Source organism: Mastigoproctus giganteus, chromosome 10 (assembly GCF_048544385.1).
Source record: "Mastigoproctus giganteus isolate SK-2022 chromosome 10, ASM4854438v1, whole genome shotgun sequence".
Lineage (NCBI taxonomy): Eukaryota > Metazoa > Arthropoda > Arachnida > Uropygi > Thelyphonidae > Mastigoproctus > Mastigoproctus giganteus.
In genome coordinates this window covers 40,812,119-40,834,551 of record NC_143584.1, presented here as the reverse complement: position 1 = coordinate 40,834,551, position 22,433 = coordinate 40,812,119, and the positions used below count along the sequence as shown (strand labels likewise).

The following is a 22,433-nucleotide window of genomic DNA, read 5'->3' as shown; positions in this document are numbered from 1 at the left end:
TTAAAAAGAAAGCATGTCACTAATTATGAGGATGTTTTAAAAAAGGGTCTCCACAGCTATCTACTATTACAAAATTGATTACATCTAGTGTTAGAAAAACCATATCAGTTGAAATATCAGTTTAAAGATGCATGCAAATTAGTTGCTCAGAAATAATCTGGAAAACTCGATATGGAAGATAATGATACTGAAGATATCGAAGAATCTGAGACTATAGACTCTAGTGATACAAATGTATGTAAGGAAAATTGCCATGATCTAGTGTTCAGGGTATTATGGTATCTGTTCGTTGTGTTGCACATTCTCTGCAATTGGCTGTCAAGATGTTCTGAAATGTGATGAATTGAAACTTCCCTTGGCTAAAGCACAAACAGTAGTGGAAAAGCTGTGAACCCCTTCTTTAAAAGAGAAAAGTGTAGGAAACCACTACTATACTGCAAAACCAGATGGAATTCCACTGTTAATATGTTACAATATCTTGTGGAGCTAAAACAATTTTGCATTGATTTATCTGTCAATAAAGGAACTGCATTTGTCAGCCAGTGTGTGGCAAAAGATTGAAAATATTATAGGGAGCATGTGAAGTGCTGCAGTCAGAACAGCTCACGATGACTGATTTTTATTACACATGGATGAAATGTAAAATGGAAATTAGAAAAATTTAAAATGAATTGTCATCTTTTTTGTTAATCTCTCTCACGCTATGAGAAGTAAATTTGATGGGAAGCGAAACTTTTTAGCTTGTATATATCTGGAGCTAGGTACCAAATATTACTAGATAATATCCAAAAACAGAAAGCTAAGGAACATTTATGTGACATTTATGATAGCTTGTGCCAGCTGCAGTCTACAGAAAAAAATCCTGAAATGAAAAGTTCAGATGAAATTGCATATATTACTGTAACAGGTGAAACCAGGGATGACATCGAAAAGCTGTTATTTGAAAAAGAAATGAAAAAGAGACAGCTAGTGGAAACAAAGAAATTTGACTTAACAGCTAATCTAAATAAATTTGACGATATCGAAAGGGTACCAACAAATACAAGTGTCATAGGATATTGGAAAGCTAAATAGATTAGTCACCCAGAGATTTATCAACTAGCCAAATTAATCTTCGCAGTTCCTGCCACAAAAGCAAGTGTAGAAAGGTGCTTTTCGACATTTTGATCTTTAGGCTCAAGGTTAGTGGAGGACATTTTATTTTTAAAATTAAATAATTAATTTCATTAGTAAAATAATAAGAGGAGTTTACCTCAATATACTACGTAGAACACTTCCGTATGATACCCTCCATAAATTAAAACGGAAAAAAATGAAAAAAATCGACAACTTACCGGTACATTAGACTAAAATATAAATAATTAAATAATTAAATAATAAATTTAACACAATTCAAATCAATTTAAAACAATTAAAAATCAAATTAACGCAATTAAAAGAATCTAACGAAAATGAGGAAGGAAAATCGTTTTGAATATTTTTGTTAGATTCTTTTAATTGCGTTAATTTGATTTTTAATTGTTTTAAATTGATTTGAATTGTGTTAAATTTATTATTTAATTATTTAATTATTTATATTTTACTCTAATGTACCGGTAAGTTGTCGTTTTTTCGTTTTTTCAGTTTTAATTTCTGGAGGGTATCATACGGAAGTGTTCTACATACTATATTGAGGTAAACTCCTCTTATTATCTCTTATTATTTTACTAATATTATTATCAACGTAGAACATATTGAGTATTACAGCTCTGATTCATACTATATAATTAATTTCAAATTACCTATGTAATCTATGTTGTTTTTAAGATTCCGTGATCAATTTTCAAAGTAAAATTATTTTGATACATTAATTCCTTATGTCCATTATCTGAGTAACTAATAATATTTCACTTGTAATTCATGTTTGTTTCTTCTGTTCTTAAAGTTTTATTGTGATTATTTTCTGTGATTTTTTATATTATCTGGAAATATCTGCCTTACTTAGTATTATTAAATTATATTAATAATTTTGTTTGAATAATTATTTTCTTTCCAAATTAAACGTTCTTTTGTATACGTTTATGAGTACTGAATATGAGATGAGATTAATATTCAGAGTTAATGTTTTGGTAATTTCTGCTCCTTTTTCAATCAGATTTCAAATGATCAACATGCGATTTTATTACTTGTTAAATATATCATTAATATAATTTTCTTTCATTTAAAATAAGATTTTATAGTAATATTTTATTATAATGTGATATTATTACTATCATTAATGAACTAAGAAACTATATGAATTATTTCAGACGATATACCGAACCAAGCCACTGGTCAAAATCATCTTTTTAACCAGACCACGAACTGGTCCAAAATTTTAGGTGGTTTGCAGCTCTGATACATTTCACCAAAAATATGTTTTAATACTTTTGCTGCCAACTCTTCCAATAACCTTTTTGACCCGGGTTTGGGTTAATCTGGATTGAAAAGAACAGAAAAAATTTTGGGCTTACTTTTCACTAAAATATCCAGCTTTTTGAAGAAAAAATTCTAAAAGTAAGGTAGTTCTTCCCCCCCCAACATACAAGTGGATTAAAAATCCAAAGCTGCATATTTGTATGAGGAAGCAGTCAATATGCTAAACAGTGTATTATATATAATTGAATGTACAGTATGTTAAATTGTTAAATAAGTTACATACAGAATATAAAAGCTGAAAAACATTATGAAAAATTTCATAAGATCAAAAATTTATAAACAAGGGGCTCACTGTATTAAAATATATATTAAAATCATATATTAAAATCATATATTAAAATATATAATAAAAATAATATATAAAAATCATAATTTTTAAAAAATTTATATTAAAATACAGTCGGTCCTCGTATAACACGTGTTCACATTACACGAATTCGATCATACACGATTTATAAATAGGGGAACGTTATCTTATATAACACGAACCGAATTCGCTTATGCACGATTCGCCTTTGTGTTTACAAGAAATGGCAGTCGTACGCGGAATCACCCCAACCGAACGCAACACGATAGGAATGAAGAAGATTCTGAAAATGTATTTATGTTTTATATCAGTGAAGGGGAAACACATTTCAACATAATAACGTAAAAACCAACACAATTCCAGCTATCGATATAATCGCAAATGCAATTAGATGGAGTTTACTACCAGTTTATAACAGATTCCACTAGCAGAAACGAAACTGTAAATTGTTTTTATTGTTTTATGGTAGTAACCCCCAGAAATGTGCTTTAGTAAAATGTGGGGTGTTAATAGTGTATCTCAGCCTTTACAGTGTTGTTTATTCAGTTGCTATACGCGCGCAGCTTTGTTTATGTGTATTAAGCGTGCCTCCTCATTTTGTAATTGCGCTTTATTCCCTAAAAATTAGTAAAATACTTAAAAGGTGTGAAAAGGAAGCGTCCTGGCGAAGACACTGCAGATTCAGAGAGAGAAAAACAAAAGCAATATCGATAAACAGAGGCGGACTGGGTCAAGAATTCTTACCCGGGAAAATTTATAGTGGCCTCATACTACGGTTTATGGCCAAAATCACACCGGCCTCCGGCCCACCGGGATTTCCCGTGTAAGGCTTATGGCCAGTCCGCCTCTGTCGATAGAGAAAAAAATATGAAATTCTGAAACGCTTTGAGCGAAATGAAAGACCATGTGATATTGCACGTGCTACAACACCTAAATGAGGCAACGCCGAGAATTACAAAAGAATGCGAAGAAAATAAAAACAACTTTCATAGCGGGAACAACTCAAAGTGTAATTAAAATTCATTAGATTAAGACACAAAGAATTGGAAGAGATGGAATGGCTGTCATCTGTTTGGACAGAAAATCAAACAAAAAACAAGTTTGCTTACGATAGAAGTAAAAGCATTAGCAATATTTTATTACGTAATAAAATACGTATTTTATTCGTAAAAAATACTTTTTTAGTATTAAAAATACTAAAAATACTTTATAATATAATAAATATATTATATTTTTTATTACGTATTTTAATCGTTATAAAATATTTACGTATTTTATAACGATTAAAATTACCCGATTATTTATTGTGTTTGGTAATGTTTTGGTTACAAATGTGTGTTCAATCTTGGGTGGTCGGCACCTAACCCCACTTTTCCCATAGGGCCTGTTGTTTATATTGCACAACTTTGCATTGCACGAGAGTTTCTAGGAACACAACTATCGTGCTATACAAGGACAGACTGTATTAAACTTTTTATAATTTATTAAAATTATAAAAGTATATATTATGAAATATTATTAAACAAGTAATACTCATAATGTTCTTATAAAAAATTAAAATTATTAAATAATAACAAATTTTGTGAAAGCCAATCAGTTTTTCCCAAATTACTTTTTTTATTAAAAGAAATTAAAAAATAATAAATTTAAGAATTTCATGATTCATTAATGAAATTTAAGAAAATGTGAAACAAAAAAAGAAAAATAAATGTAGCTTACCTTTCCTGCCTCTGTTAATTCTACCAGCAACTCTGTCTGACATCGGTTTTGCCAATTTACGAAGAGCGGTAACTTCTTCTTGTTTCCTACGAAGAACAGCTTCTTTTAATTTTTTTTCTGCTTCCAGGGTACGTATCTGGCTTTCTCTCATTCGACTCTCCTTTTTGAGTTGGGCAATTTCTCGATTACGTTTCAATTCTGATTCTTTATGTTTCTGAACTTCCTCTTTCATTTTGTGAACAAGCTTCACCTACACAAAAAAGAAAAACATTATAATAAATAAAGGAAACAAATACGTATATAAAAATTAAGGGAAAAATTAAACTATGTTATAAGAAATAATAAGCAGAAAAGTTATGAACTAGATACTTGTAAATTTAAGGTGATGAATTTTACTATAACTTACTTTATAAGATATAAGCAGGATTAAATTTTAACCCTCCCTTTCAAAAAATTCTAGTATACCACTTAATGAGAAATCATTAACAAATAATGTACAAATACAACTTTACTCGAAATCTGACATCCAGTACACCACAACCATGTTGATTATCTGATACCAGTTTATCAGATAAGTCAGATTATTAAACTTTTATGCTATTAAATTTATTAAAAAACACTGCCATATCAAAGTTCTAAAAGTAGGGCCCATCCTCCTACAAGCGAATTAAAAATCCAAAGATGAACACAGATTAATGATTCATTCTCTGAGTTACCCATAAGTGATTCAACATACGAAAATCCATAATGTAATGCTGATGCAAATAGATAATCTTCAAATATTTATTGTTTCAAGTCCCGCTGTAGATGAATGATCAAGTGCAAGGGTGCTTCTGCACCCTTTCAATCAACAGGCAAGGTGCATGTCGTCTCCTAATGGCTGCTGGTAGACCTCACCAGCGAAAAGTTGGTCCATCACACCAAGGGTCCAAGTTCTTGCCAGAAAACATATCCCGTATTAAGTAGCCACAACCACCACCTGCCTGAATAGTGGGCCCATGCACAATGATTCCATGGTCCATGGATGTGTGTTGCTTTTGCATTCTTTCATTCATGGGAGAACTGGATTTAATAATCCCCCACTTTTTCCCCCAAGCAAAAGAAAGCTCACTACACTAGGACATATGGTTTGCTGCTATTGTGGTTTGTAGATTTCCTTACTTTTATACAGGGTGTCTCAAAAATATTGGTACAAACATTTAGGGGAGGTAGGTAACATCTAAAGGAATGTGAATCGCATAGGAACCCATAACCAGAAACGTCACGGGAAAGTAGCAGCAGAGGCACAAAAAGCAGAAATGACACAAGACAGTAATTAGTGGCAAACATTTATTTGACATAATATTAAAAATGGAGTACGAGATGGATGCATTTCATGATGTTACAACAGATGCTCAAAGGTTCCACCATGAGACGCAATGCATGTGTGACACCGATGCAGCATGGATTGGTGGACACGGTCGAACACACCTGCTGCTACTGTCAAAGAAACTCCAGGTCTGTTTGACCGTGTCCACCAATCCATGCTACTGTCAAAGAAACTCCAGGTGTGTTCGACGCAGCATGGATTGGTGGACATGGTCGAACACACCTGGAGTGTCTTTGACAGTAGCAGCAGGGCAGACGGGTCTTGCCACGAGATCCATTTCCGTCTCCACAGGCGATTCATACACGATAGATTTGAGCGCCCCACACAGAAAGAAATCAAGGCTCGATAAATCAGGTGAGCATGGGGCCAGGCAACGGATCCACCACGGCCAATCCATCGACGCCCAAAATGCTCGTTCAAATGGTCACGAACACACCGTCCATAATGGGCAGGCGCCCCCGTCATGTTGAAACCAAATGTTGCATCTCACATTTGCTGGAACATCGTGAAGTAATCCTGGTAGAACTTGTTCAAGAAAGATCCGATATTTAGCAGAGTTCGTGCAGGATGGTAACAGGTTGTTGTTGTTGCTTGGGTTTTATTGGCGCATTAGTGACTAAGGCTATAATGCGCCAAAACTTAGTCATAAAAAGTAAAATTTTCAGTGGCCTAACGAATTAGGTCACAAAGTCAAGAGTATAAAAACAAGTATAAACTGTAAAAGACAAATATCAGTAAACAAGTAACATTAATAAAGTAGATTTTTTAAATATGAGTAAAATGGTTTACTGATTTCAAAAAGCTAAAAATAGCAGACACATGGTCATTGTCAGATAAAATCTGACTGAGTGTATACGGCTCAGTCAGATGATTAAAAGCGGTAAAACGGATATTACTAAAATCTGGACAGTCAATTAAAATGTGTCTGATAGTTAAAATTGTGCCACAGGACTCACACATAGGAGGGGTCATCAGCCCTCAGCAAAAACAAATGAGTCAAATGACTATGTCCTATGCGGGTCCGGGCAAGAACAACTTCCTCCTTACAATTCCTGCGCAGACTAGACTGCCCCGGTTCAATTACAGGCTTTATACGATATAATTTATTCGCATTCTGTCTATTCCATGAATCCTGCCATTGGGAGTGTATCTTCATGTGTATTACTTGCCTGTAGTCTGTATAGGGGACTGACAGGCAGCGATTATTATTGGGAATTGCTGATTTGGCTGCGGTGTCGGCCAAATCATTTCCCCTAATCCCAATGTGGCTGGGAATCCAGCAGAAGCGGATATCATATTCGCCTTCATGGAGAAAGTGAATCTTCTGCTGAATACAAGACAGAACCAGATGAGGATTATATCTCACAGATATTAAAGCCTGTAACACACTGAGGGAGTCGGAATATAAAATGAACCATTTGTATTGGCATTTACAAATTTGATCCAAGGCTAACTCTATAGCGTGCAGCTCTGCAGTAAATATGCTGCATTCAGAGGGAATCTGCTCCGATGTAGTGCTGTCTGTAAAGACAGCAGCAGATCCCACATATGATTCCGACTTCGAACCGTCTGTGTAAACTGGTGCGAAGTCAGAATGTTCAGCTCAGTGTGCTGAATAAAGCTGCAGGTAGACTGATGATGGTGTCCGACTTTCCCCAATTTCTAAGGGACAAGTCACATGCCAGGACATGAGCATGCCAGGGTGGAAGGGGTTGCTTCGGTGTTTGGGCAACCTTGTCTACCTTGATATTAAGTTCTATGAGTACCTCTTGGAGACGAATACCAAAAGGACGATTGGCAGTCTTACGGGCGTTGTACAAATTTTCCCATCGTGGCTCAAAAACGAATGGCCACGTAGGATGGTCTGGCAGGGATTTCAGTTTTAGAGTGTACTTTAGAGACAACTGCTTACGTCGAAGCGATAACGGTGGTTTGTTTGCTTCGACGTATAAACTCTGGACAGGAGATGTTCGAAATGATCCAGTAGCGATACGTAGAGCCTGATGATGGACAGGGTCCAGCCATCGAAGGGCACTGTCTCTGGCTGAAGAATATACTTGGGACCCATAATCCAATTTGGATCGCACAAGTGCACGGTAAAGCCATAGAAGAGTGCATCGGTCTACACCCCAAGATGTAGAGGAGAGCGAGCGGAGAATATTAAGGCCTCTTGTGCACTTTGTGCGGAGTTGACGGATATGATCCAGAAAGGTCAGTTTTTTATCGAATAAAAGTCCCAAGAATTTTGTGTTCGCTGCTACTGGAATAGCATTTTGTACGAGCCTAAATTCAGGTTCAGGATGAAGATTACGCTTGCGACAAAAGTGTACGCAAACGGTCTTCTCCGGCGAGAACCTGAAGCCATTAGCAAGTGCCCAGGAATTAAGGCGATCAATGGCTTTCTGCAGTTGTCTTTCAATAACCCTCATGTTGCATGCTAAAGTCATCAACATAGAGGGCACTGTTTACAGTTGGAGGAAGTTGTTCTGTGATGGAATTTACTTTGATGGCAAAAAGCATGACACTTAATACTGATCCTTGTGGTACTCCCTCCTCTTGGCTGAAGGGACGACAGAGTGAGGATCCTACACGAACTTGGAAAGATCGATTGGCTAAAAAGTTTTTAATAAAAATGGGGAGTTGCCCCCTAAGACCAAGGCTATGCAGATCTTTTAAGATGCCAAATCTCCAAGTTGTGTCATACGCTTTCTCCATATCAAAGAACACCGACACCAAGTGTTCGCGTTTTAGGAAAGCATCCCGGATGGATGTTTCCAGTCTAATAAGATGGTCCAAAGTGGACCGGTTCCTTCGGAAGCCACACTGAATATTGGAGATAAAGTCGTTTGATTCTAAGTAACACATTAAATGAGAATTAACCATTCTCTCCAGGATTTTGCACAGACAGCTAGTCAGAGCAATAGGACGATAATTGGTAGTGAATTTCGGATCCTTTCCTGGCTTAGCAAAGGCAAGAACGATTGCCTTGCGCCAGGAATCTGGAAACTGCCCTTCAATAAAGATTCTGTTATATAGAAAGAGCAGATAATCCATAGATTTTGGTGAAAGATGTTTAATCATTTCATAATGGATGCCATCTGGTCCAACAGCACTTGCTCTGGAAAGAGCGAGGGCTCTTTTCAGTTCCCGCATAGTAAATGCCCCGTTGTAGGGATAGATGCTCTTAGTCTTAAAATTAAGTGCTTCTTTTTCTAGTTTATGTTTCAGGACCAGGAACTCTAGGGAATACGAAGATGTTGCAGAGATGTTAGAGAATGTTTCCCCAAGACAGTTGGCTATTGCAGTTGGATCTGCAATAGTGCATCCATTATAATCTAGGATTGGAGAAGGGTGGGATGTATATTTTCCCTTCATTTTCCGGATTTTATCCCAGACTACCTTAAAGTTGGTAGACTGGTTAATGGATGACATACAATGGATCCACGATTCCTTTTGACTCTGACGGCGGATATAGCGTGCTTTGGCTCGTGCACGTTTAAAGGCTATAAGGTTGGTCGTGGTTGGATATCGGCGGAATATCCCCCACACTTTGTTTTGAGCCTTTTTTGCTGCTGTGCATTGTGAATTCCACCAAGGTTTGGGAAATGGTGGAAACCGGGCAGATGTTTTTGGAACAGCATTCAGCAAAAACAGATGTTTTTGGAACAGAAATTATCGTCCAATCATTGGACGATAATTTCTGTGATGTACGTTACTGCATCATTGATCGGCTCCTGACTGACCGTACTAAGGTCAAAATTTGCCTGATGTTGGAAGGCAGTCCAGTCAGCCTGATCAATCTTCCACCGTGGTAACCTGGAGGGAAGGCATGATCTCCCACTGTGTAACGAGGTTATCACAGGGAAGTGATCACTTCCGTATGGATTCTCCTCCACTTCCCAAGTGAGTGAAGGGAGTAGAGAAGGGAAGCAGATAGAGAGATCAATGGCAGAAAAAGTACGGGTAGGCATGTGGAAGAAGGTATTTGTTCCAATATTTAGAAGGGAAAGGTCATTGTCATTTAGCATACGCTCTATGACTCGTCCCCTTCCATTGATGTTAGCACTACCCCACAGAGTGTTATGTCCATTAAAATCCCCGAGAAGTAAGAAAGGGGAAGGCAACTGCGTTACAAGATCATCAAGGTCTTCCTGGGAGATGTCAGTCCCAGGTGTTAAATAAATAGAGCACACAGTTAGTAAAAATCCCACTGAAAGGCGAACTGCAACAGCCTCTATGCTGGTTGTAACTAGCAAGGGCTGAACTGGGGTCTGGTTGCCCACAAGGATAGCCACTCCTCCATGAACAGGACCATCCGCAATTCTATCCTTTCGAAAAATTGTGATGTTATGCATGGTGGGATCATCATTTGCTTTTAGATAAGTCTCCTGCAAGCAAAAGCAAACTGGCTCGTGCTTTTGCAGGAGGGCCTTGATGTCATCTATATTTCGCCGGAATCCACGACAATTCCATTGTAGGAATTTAGCCATTATTTTGGCTTGGTGGGTCCGTCAGGCGGCTTCCGTGGTGCTGAGGGCTTTATTTTGTCAGTCTTGGATTTATCTTTTTTGGGGAAGAATGGATGCTGTCCGGTGTCCATTTCTTCCTCCGCAAAGAGTTCCAAGACTGATTCATCCGGTACCTCCTTAGTCTCTACATCCATTGTTTCTGGTGTTACGGGTGGCTCTTCCGAACTTTTTAGCTTTTCTTTACCACTTTGTTTTGGTAGTGGTGGAGCGCTAGGAGGTACGGATATAGGAGTATATAGCAGCTGACTGCGTTTTTTTGGTGGGCTTTTGTGAACTTAATAAATAGCGTGCAATCGGTGTGAATGACTCTCTTGGTGGTACAATCATCTCTGTTTGTGTACCGATAGTGCACTTCGCAGAAACCTTCTGAGCATATGAAGGCTTCCCGCTATTTATTGGTTGTATGCGTTTTCTAGCCTCTGGGTAGGAGATGTTTAGCTCCGTTTTTAATTTTTGTATCTCCTTTTCGTCCTTCCACTGCCTGCCTGCCTGCCTGTGATCTTTAGCACCACATTGAGCACAGGCAGGGTTACCACGACAAGCTGTTTGTGAGTGGCCGTACTTTTGACATTTAAAACACCTCAGTGGGTTTGGAACATAAATCCTCACTGGGCAGTTTAAGTACCCTGCCTTGATGGAACTTGGACGCCGTGGGTTGTTGAATGTTAGGATGAGAACTAGGGTAGGGACGAGATTCACATCCTTATGCATGGATATTCGCTTGACAGCTGTTACTCCTTGTTCTTTTAATTCAGAGCAGATCTCTTCTTCAGAGACATGAAGAAGATCCCACTCTGAAATGACACCGCGTGAAGGGTTCAAAGTTTGGTGGGGTGTTACACTGATCGGTATTCCCCAATAGATGTCGCATTCAGGATTCTTTCTGCTTGCTTTGTACTTGAAGCTTCGATTAAAAGATTGCCAGAACCCAGCCGTTTTACGGATTTTGGTGATCCTGCCAACAATTCTAATCCTTTCTGGATAAAGAAGGGTGACATCTTCCCAATTGACTGCTCTCCGGTAGAATGAAGAATGAGGAAAAGCGGTGTTATAGATGGTGTTTTTTCCTCAGTTCTGGCTCTTTTTGCAGAATTGCTCTCACTCTCATCTGATCGATTAGGTAGGGGCCTTGTTGGGGCCCCCAGAAGAAATTGAATTTAAATTACTCATATGAGTAAAGAGAAAGTGTCTGATGCCCAAGTACCTCACCCACCACAGAGCCCTACGAGGGAACGCCCACTCGTGAACTAGCAGGTACTGCATACACAAATGGGACGCCGAGTTCGCTTAGGAGCACCATACCCACGTTACCAATAAGTCTCTATCCTGTCCCAGGACCATAGGGAGAGAAACTTACTGGAACGCAGTTGACCCTAGCAGTAAAATACCACCCGCCGATTAATCCCAGTCGGGCCGGTCCGGGACCTCCTGTCTTGTCGAAGCAGGGGCCAAAGTGGTGTATTAAGGCTGGGCCCCTCAACCACCAGGATCCCCCTTTCCGAAATCCACAGGTCGTGGCGCACGGCTGCACACGCCGGATTCCAAAGATGTAACCCTGGAACCAAGGTATGGGCGTTAGATCCCAGTTATGCTAGTCTGGAAGTCCAGCAGCATCACTGGGAGGTCCCCTCACCACGTACAGGTGCCCATGTCGAGGGGGATGGTAACAGGTATGGGCCGACTAAGCAGTCACCGACCATACCTGCCCACACATTTATTGCAAAGCGATGTTGTGCCACATGGGGGCACACCGTGTGGGTTGTCATGAACCCACACATACACACACGAGCATTGTGCTGGTTGAAAAAGCCTTCCCGAGTGAAATAAGCCTCATCTGTGAACAAAACATAGGCTGGAAAATTCGAGTCTTGAACACTTTCTTGGAGAAACCACTGCGCAAAAGCCACATGTGCAGGATGATCTTGGGGGAGCAGTAACTGAACCCTTTGGAGATGAAAGGAGTGTAAGGAATCATCATACCAGACACGCTGTACCCTGCAACGAGACACTCTTAAGGCAGAGGCAACGGCACGTGTGCTGGTAGTAGGATTATTCTGGACGGTATTCAACACACTTTCTTCCATGGCGGGAGTTCGCGTTGAACGTGGTCTGCCCACACTACTCTTGTTACCTCTAAATGACCCATAACCCATAAATTTTGATGCACACGCGCAAACAAATGGTGGTCCGGTACAAATCTGACTGGGAAGCGTTCTCCATAAATTCGTTGCCCTCTGCTAATCCATACACTAGGTGCATGTCTGCCAGCTCACAGTTCGTATATCAATGCATGCTCTTTGTGTGGCGACTACTGCTTGAATGAGTAAACCAGAAATTTTCCCTCTCGTGAACTGATGAACAGTGCCGTCTACCGACTTACGGTGACGCTTCCGGTTATGGGTTCCTATGCAATTCACATTCCTTTAGATGTTACCTACCTCCCCTAAACGTTTGTACCAATATTTTTAACACTGTGTATATATATATATATATATCTAAATAGCAAAAGTAAGGAAAGCTGCATAATTAAGGTTCTTAAAAGTATTCCTTTACTACAAATTATAATATTAATTAAGCAAATCCTCAAATTATCCAAAAAAAAAATGCTGTTCATTTGCTGTATTTGGAGTAGTGATCTTTCAATACCTCAATTTGCAGGATAGGCAGCTAGGCCCTATTCTACCTGCATGTTAAAAATGAACATGACATTCCAAAAATCAATGCTCTTGCCATTAATTTTAGGGTGGGGGGGTTCAGTGAGTGGCTCTGGGAATATTTTTGAGACTCATACCAACATGATATACATTATATTATCAGGAAAAAATAACAATAAAACAGCTTAAGTAATGTATGTAATGCTTTAGATTTCAGACACATTCCATTTTTATTTCTTGAATTAATTCAATTTTTTATTTTTCTGTGATTAATAGAAGATTAATTGTGATTAATTTTTCTGTGATTAATAGAAAATCTTGTTGCTAATTAATTAATTAACAGTATATAAAAGCACTTCTTTTCACTTCATATACCTCATTCATTATATTCACTCAGTGTTTTGCAAAGTGTAACAAAAAAATATTATGAATGGAGTATGCAAAGTGAAAACAATTCACTGAATTATCACCATGATCACTGAATTGTGGCTAGCCCATCCAATAATGGACTATGCCACAGTTCACAGTATAAAAAGCCAAACAGCTTCATATGCTAAAGCAGTGGTAATTTGAATATGGAATGTCATAGTGAGTTAGGTTAGGTGATAAAGTAGCAGTTATGTAAGTCATAGTTATAAAGTAGCAGTTATGCAAGTCATAGTGATAAAGTAGCAGTTATGCAAGTCGTAGTGATAAAGTAGCAGTTATGGAATGTAGTAAAGGTGTCGCAGAGTTTCAAAAGGGCAGGATTGTGTGAGCTCGTGTGTCAGCTGCTTCCATGTCAGAAATGGCACATCTTGTCATTCATGGCCCACTGTGGTTAAGGTGTACAAAGAATGGTGTGTTGAATGGGTCAAACCATCTCCCACTGACAGAAGAGAAAAGGATTATGCAATGGGTAGTTGCGGTGAGTGAAGGGTGCAGCACGTTGTGGGGGCTCAATGTTGTTGTTTGGTTTTTAGGAGCATTATCAACTAAGGGCATTTTGCTCCGGGATATGTGGTTGTCATTCCCTGACCTTTCCACATCCTCCGTATTTGGTGGTGACGGGCTCGAACCCCGGTCTAATCAAGAAGGTGTGCTACGCACTGCTGCTCCTTCCCACCTGAGGCGCCTGGGGCTCAATGTCAGGTCACTATGTGATAGTTGACATCGCAATACAATATGGGAAATGCAAGAAGAATATCCCAAATAATGATGTGCCACACACTCCGATGTAAAGTGTAAATTGTGTTGATGTCAAACAGCACCAGGGGAGTTTCCCCCATCTCTGCATTGCTTTCATTGTAGGTGTACCAGTTCGCTGGGAAGGCCAGAAATTTAAAAGTGTGTGGATGTAGTTGTGTAATGTTGTATACCATTGTTCCTCTGGCCATTTAGCTGCTGGACCCCTGCTGAGGCCCAACATTGCCCACACTTGGCCCCGAGGAAGCAGACTAGGTACCCAGTAGTCTAAGAATTTTACTCTGGCAGGTCCTGCCACCTAATTTCCAGAGATTTCAGTGGCTAGGATCTAAAAACACTCAGATGTATGGACTACACAACAAATATGACACAAAAGATAACCTCTCCTTGCTGCTGATAATCATTGACAGAAAATGCTGTGGTTTAAAAAATGCACTGGTTGGAGACTGAAGGGCCGGAAACAAATGTGCTAGTCAGATGAGCCCAAATACCTGGAGCAACACGCCAACAGACACCATGTGGAGCACAAGCAAAGCAAGTTCATGGGCACATTGTGCACTATCTAAGCAGGTGGCATGAAAATATGACATGGAAATTTAGTATTTTATTCTACAAATTTTTAATATTTTAAGAAAACGATCACTGCCCCTGAAGGAATTAAATTAGGAAACCTCATCTGAGCGTACTGAGCTAACCACCTCAATGTTAGCATATATACATGGGGTCTTCGTTATCCGAGGATAACTGGTTCCAGAAAATTCGACTTAAAACAGGGACCAATTTTTCATAATATGTATTATGTACTTGTACATAATAAAAAATGGACTGAAGGAATTGAAAAAGGACACAATTATTTTATTAGACATTTTTTATTGGAACTGAAAAATTAAACAATTATTTTATTAATGTTTTTTATTTTGCATGACTTGCAATTTCATGTTGAATACTGTAAAGCTAATTAAAGTTTATTGAAGTTATACAGTACTATTTTTCAGTTTTATTAATAAAGAATGAATCCAGAGTTGTTTCTTTTTTTTGCTGCCTGCATTTTTCAGATAAAATTATGTCGTAGCATTTAGTTATGTTTTTAACTTTGTGCTTAACTTTTGCTGCACGATCATGAAAATGGTTGTTCTCACAAAAATACTCAAGTGCTTGGTCAATTTGCTCAATGGCTTCCTTTAATTCTTTAATTTTCAAATCTTTCGTTGGTGATTCAATCGCATAATTTTCGGCTTCCTCTTCTTCTGTGGGTAGTTGGTCTAATTCTGCTAACTCTTCATTTGTAAGTGGTTTTGGACATGATTCAAGCAATTGCGCAATAACTCCATCATCAACTTCATGGAATCCCGCTACTTTTGCAGGCGCATCTGTAGCCAAGTGGGCAGGAGCAGTAGGGCGTAGCACACGCTTCTTGATTAGACCGGGGTTCGAGCCCGTGACCACCAAATACGGAGGATGCGGAAAGGTCAGGGAATGACCACCGCATATCACCAGAGCAATATGGCCTTAGTTGCTAATGCTCCTAAAAAAAAACAAGCTACTTTTGCATGACTTGCAATTTCATTTTGTAACCCGGTCACATTGCATTCTTCATATTCACGAACAGCATCAAGGTATAACTTTTTCCATGAGCTGTTCACTGATCTCTTTTTTTTTTTTTTTTTTTTTTTGTAGTTGTTGGCACATAGGCTTCTCTGGCCATAATGCACTTCCCAAGGTTTTTGCAGTACTTTGATCCAAGCCCAAGGTGGGAATCAAACCCGCAACCTTTGGGTTGCCAGGCAGGCACTTTACCCACCCGGCTAGCCCGGTCGGCGTTCACTAATCTACACGAAATTTCTTTCCAAGCTTCTCAAATCATTTTCATACTGTGCATAATATTAAAACTTTTCCAAAAATCATCCACGTTATTTTCATTATTTGTATCGGTTTTAGAAATTAATTTTCTAAGTGTAAGTTGAAGGTAATAAGCCTTCAAAACAGCAGTAACTCCTTGGTCCATGGCTTGCATTACTAATGTCATTCATATCAGTAAAAATATTATTTTAACATTAGGGCACAAATCATTGTCAGCTTCAACATCGTTATGAGCTGCAGCATTGTCTGTGATAAGAAGGACGTTGAATCCTCGCATATAAAAAATATTTGAATCCTCGCAATACTTTTTTTATTTCAGGCACAAAGAAATGAATAAACCAATCGTAGAATATTTCTTTCGTAATCCACACTTTTTGTCGGGACTTCCATATCACTGGTAGCAAACTTTTTGGTATGTTTTTTAAAGCTCTCAGATTTTCACTCCTGTAGACAAATAAAGGCTTTAGTTTTTTGTCGCCATTTGCGTTTCCGCCAACAAGTAAAGTTATGCGATCTCTTGACGCCTTGAAACCAGGTGTTGCCTTTTCTTTGATTGATAAATACATCGGCCGACCGGGCTAGCCGAGTGGGTAAAGTACCTACCCGGCAACCCAAAGGTCGCGGGTTCGATTCCCGCCTCAGGCTTGGATCAAAGTACTGCAAAAACCTTGGGAGGTGCAATATGGCCACAGAAGCCGATGCGCCAATAACTACCAAATCAAAAAAAAAATAAATAAATACATGGGTTGTGTTAGGGTAGCTAAGAATAGGAACAGGTGCATGTATACTTGCGTATACACCAATGCTAGGAGTTTGGTAAATAAATTTGATGAATTTGAGGCGTTGGTCAAAACATCAAAGGCAGATATTGTTGGGATATCAGAGACGTGGTGTCACACAGATATAAGGAATGCAGAACTGGAATTTGTGGAGTACAATGTGTACAGAAAGGATAGACAGGATATGAAGGGAGGAGGGGTTATGCTATTAATTAAGAAACACATAAAATCCAAGGAAGTGAAGCCAGTCGACATCGCTGGACAGTGCAGTGTTGAATCAGTTTGGTGTGGCATAAGCACTGGGAGATCAAAATTGAGTAGGAGTGTGCTATAGGCCTAATGACTCTGATGAGTATAATAAGAAACTGTACATGGAAACAGAGTGGGCCAGTAAATCAGAGAGTCTTATAATGGGGAATTTTAATTTCCCAGATATTGACTGGAATTTGTGGGTTGGTCACTCACACACTAGCAAGGCTTTTGTGGATTTATTGGATGATTCTTTTCTACATCAGTATGTTTGGGAGGCAACTAGAGGGAGTAATACTCTTGATCTGATTATCAGTAGTGATTCTTCATGCATTAAGAATGTGCAGATAAAGGAACCACTAGGTGGCAGTGATCAGAGTGTACTGAAGTGGGATTTACTCAAAGAGGTAATTACCATCAGGGATAAAGGGTAGGGTTTTTGCTTTTGTAAAGGCGACTATGGTGGTCTGAGACAGTATTTAAATTCTATACGGTGGGACCAACTAATGATGTTACCAACAGCAAATTCAAAATGGGAGGCATTCAAAGAATTAATCTTGGAAGCTACTAGGCTATACATGCCAACTAAGAAATATTGTTCAAGGTTTAGGCCTAAATGGATGTCAGATGAACTAATGAGACATGTGGCAGAGAAGAAATATGCCTTAATTCCTGTCATTAACTATCCTGCCAACCTTCATATCAGCAATCTTTATGTCTTCCAACATTAAGTGTGATATACTTTTATTAATATCATTAATGAAAACTGAAAAGGCTGGGCGCTGAAACCCAAGGAATACAATTCACATTAATTCATAAAGAGCAGTAGTCACTAGTAACCGTTCTGCCTGTTGGCATTCACCATTTCTTAATCCATAGCAGTAATCTGCCCCTGATATCACATTACTCCATATGTATAGATGTCTTTTTGTGTGGAACGGTATCAAAAGCCTAAAGCTAAGTACATGAAGTTAAAATTATTTTTTGCATCCAGTTCCTTCATTACTGCATCACAGCAGCTAATTAGATTAGTTAGACAATAACTAATAAATTCATTCCTGTCAAGATGGGCTTGCAATACTTCTTTAACCACTGACTCCATTATTTCAAAGTCAGTAAGTACTCATTCCTCCCTTCTACGTGAACAGGAGAGACATTTGCACATCCCCAATCTGCAGAGAACTCATTTGAATCCATCCTTGGACTCAGGGAAAAATTATGATTAAAGGTTTCAATAAATTGGACAGATTCTGTCAGTTACAGTGCCTTATTTACTCTGATTTACTTTCCTCTCAATTACTACAAAATCATTGATCTCTTAGTTCAAATTAGGTATACTTCTGATAAATCTAATTTGTATTCCAGTTCCTTTGTTATTGCATCATAGCAGCTAATCATACTGGCCAGACAATATCTTCCCTTAATTGCTGTATCACTGCAATTAAGGTGTGATTGTATAACTGTGATTGTTGTATAACTGCATTCCCGTCAATATGATCCTGCAATACTTCTTTAACCACTGACTCCATTATTTTCACTCAAACAGAAGTACTCACTTGCCCACTGATCCCTCCCGCCACCTTTGTAAATAGGGTAGACATCCGCACATCTCCAATCTATAGAGACCGTGTCTGAATCCATCTTTGCATTCAGGGACCAATTATGATTAAAAGTTTGTTTACCTCCATTTCTCCTTTTTCATCATAATCGGACAGATTCCATCAATCACAGATGCCTTACTAACTCTGAACTTCTGCTTTCCTCTCAGTTCTTACAAATCATTTAGCTTTCAGTTCAAATTAGGTATACTTCTGATACACCTATTCCTAAAACTTCTTCTTCCTGGATGTAGATGCAAAATATTTATTCAGTTTGTCAGCAACATGAACAGGATCCTACCTACAGTCATGCCATCCATAACTAGTGGACCAATGTGGTTCTTCCCTTTCCTTCATGTTTTAGCATAAATAAAGAATAAAAGATTCTTTACTACTTTTCTTTTTATTCTTAGCCAAACGTCTTCCAGTAATCTGCCTAGTTTGCCAAACCCTCTTAATAATTTGATTGTATACTTCTGCATTCCTGATCATTTAGAATAATTATCTGATGCATTCTTATTCTCTCAGTAATTTAGCCAGCTCATCTGGCATACATTCAAGTCTAAACCTATAATATTTCTTAGTTGAAATAAAAACTAAGTAGCTAGTACAATTACTTCTCTGAACACATCACATTTAGAATTACCTGTAGTTAGCATCAGCAGTTAGTTACACTGAAAAGAATTTAAAAACTGTCTAAGACCACTGCAGTCACCTTTGGGAAAGTAAAATCCTTTTCCAAATCACTTAACAGTCATTATATCTTTAAGTCCCATCTCAATATATTAATATCACTACCATGTTTCGGCTCCTTTATCTTCAAGCAATATCTACCAAAAATTAGGGTTCTTACCATACTAGCCTTCTCAATCTCTACAGAGCTCTAATCAGATTGCATCTAGACTATCGTTCTCCAGGCAATGACTCTACAGGAAAAGGGCACTAGCATGGCTCAAACCTAACCAACACTGCTTCTATTGCAATGAGAAGAAGCAATTCTGGGGATTTCAAGAACTGCTGGGAGTCAGCATGGAACAAGTGAATACATGGGCTGTGTTAGACTAAGAGTAAGGACAGGTACATGTATACTTGAATGTACACGAATGCTAGAAGTATAATAAATAAATTTGATGAATTTTAAGTGCTGATCAAGGCATCAAAGGCAGATATTTTTGCAATATCAGAGAAATGGTGTCACACAGATACAAGCAGTGCAGAATTGGAATTTAGGGAGTACAATTCATAGAGAAAGGATAGACAGGGTAGGAAGGGAGAAGGGATTATGCTGTTAGTTAAGAAACACAAAATCTAAAGAAGTGCATCCAGTTGACTGGGTGGAGTGCAATGTTGAGTCTGTTTGGTTGACATAAACGCAGGGAAAGGGATAATGAGAATAGGAGTGAGTTATAGGCCTAATGACTCTGATGAGTACAACAAACAATTGTGCAGAGAAATAGAGTGGGCCAGTAAATCAGAATGTCTTGTAATGGAGGATTTTAACTTTCCAGATATCGACTGGAACTTGTGGGTTGGTCACTTGCATGCTAGCAAGACCTTTGTGGATTGATTGGAGCACTGTTTTCTATGGCAACATGTTCGAGGGGCAACCAGAGAGAGTAATACTCTTGATCTGATTATCAGAATTGATTACTCATGCATTAAGAATTTGCAGATAAAGGAACCACTAGGTGACAGTAATCACAATATACTGATGTGAGATTTACTTAAAGATTTACCATCAAGGTTAAAGGAAAGGGTTTTTCCTTTCATAAAGGTAACTACAGTGGTCTCAGATAGTTTTTAAATTCTATACAGTGAGATCAACCGATGATGTTACCAAGGGTGAATTCTAAATGGGAAGCCTTCCGGGACGTAATCTTGGAGCTACTAGGCTTTTCATACCAACTAAGAAATACTGTTCAAAGTTAAGGCCTAAATGAGTCAGACGAATTAATGAGGCTTGTGGCAGAGAAGAAAAATGCATGGGATGCATATAAATTATCAGGCAATACAGAAGTTCACTGCAGATATAAGCCAGTCTGTGATCAAGTCACAAAGGAGGATAGGTAGGCAAAGGCAGATTATGAGAAATCTTTGTCAAAGGATGCAAAGAAAAACAGCAAAGAGTTATTTTCTTATGTAAACCCAAGAAGAAAGGGGATGAATCATATTGGTCCACTTAACATAGACTATTGATGATCCTGCTCAAGTAGCTGATAAACTGAATGAGTATTTTGTATCAACATTCACACACATGAGGTGTTATTCAAGGAAGGGAATGCCAGAAGTTTATCAAACTATAACAGGGAGCTAACTGATTTTGTAATAACTGAGAGCAAGTTTTAGTTTTTTTAGTTTTTTTTTTTTTAGGAGCATTAGCAACTAAGGCCATATTGCTCCGGGATATGCGGTGGTCATTCCCTGACCTTTCCGCATCGTATTTGGTGGTGACGGGCTTGAACCCCGGTCTAATCAAGAAGCGTGTGCTACGCACTGCTGCTCCTTCCCACCTGGCTACGGAGGCGCAACTGAGAGCAAAATGGAGGAGAAAATGTAGGAGGATAAAAAAAGGCACCTGGGATGAATGGAATCTATCCAGTTGTATTGAAGAAGGCAGTGAGGGAAGTTAGCAAACCCATAACCATAATTATAAGAGCATCCTCAGATTCAGGAAGATCCCCCAGAGACTGGAGATGTGCAAATGTATCCCTAATTCACAACACTGTTGCAAAGAAGTGATACAATTATAGGAACTCCCCGACTTACGTAATATTTGACTTAGATGTGCCGAAGTTTTGATTAGATGTGTCGAAGTTTTCCTTTAGCCAGCAGGTAGTTGATTGCTGGAACACACTTCCATCTGTTGTGGAAGTTGATATCTTAAATGAATTCAAGGAAGGAAATGGGAAGGTTTTTTTTTTTTTTTTTTTTTGGCTGATACTAGATAAGCTTGCTTTCTTGCATCATATGTCTCTACTAATGCTAAGGCTATTCATTCAACCTTCGTTTTCTGGAACAACCGTCCTTCATACGTATTTCCTGAAAATTACAATCTACAAAAGTTCAACTGTCAACAAATATCTCCTTTCATCTTCTCAACCTATGCACGGTGCGTACTAAGTACTATAGGTTCCAATACCTTGTGTGATTGGGGTTTTCATTAAAAAAACAGACAGTAAACAGGAAAAATACCTAGAGGTAACTGCATCTGAATTACAGTTCTTTGAGCTGTAAAAACAGGTTAGGGCTTTCTGTTAATGATAACAAGAAACTTTTCCAACAGGAAGAAGGAAGAGATTATCCCTGAAATACTGCATATAGATTTGGAAATCTCATTTCAGGTTTCCAAATCTATATGCAGAAGAGCAACAATATTAGTTGACAGAAGAAAGGGAGATATTCTTACCAAGAAAGAGGGCAGTTCTGTAAACTGGAGGCTCCAGAAACTAAGCACATGTGCGCAGTAGATAACCTAACTGAAACACAGAATGCTTTAAAAGGGCTATATAAACTAAATATTAATGACACCATAACTTTGTCGTTGGCACACATAAAGAGAGAAATTTAAATTGAATATGATGGCTAGAGAATAGATACACGGAAATTTGCATTTAGCAGAAAACACCTGGTTATTAGAAGAAATGTCACACCTATTGTTACAGAAGCAGGAATAATAAATTAAATATGAAGAAAGTTAAAGAATATTAGACTATATTATTAGAAGTAA

The 22,433-nt window shown here is 38.3% G+C and overlaps 1 protein-coding gene across 3 annotated transcripts in view; it reads right to left on the bottom strand.

Moving 5' to 3' along the window:
• LOC150078996 (kinesin-like protein KIF21A) overlaps positions 1–22,433 on the bottom strand; it is a 755,520-nt gene that overhangs the window by 404,699 nt on the left and 328,388 nt on the right. For all 3 annotated transcript variants that reach the window (XM_090383539.1, XM_090383541.1, XM_090383540.1), the window contains one exon: positions 4,484–4,733. In XM_090383539.1, the coding sequence (XP_090239665.1) occupies positions 4,484–4,733 (250 nt within the window). The remainder of the gene's footprint in view (positions 1–4,483; positions 4,734–22,433) is intronic.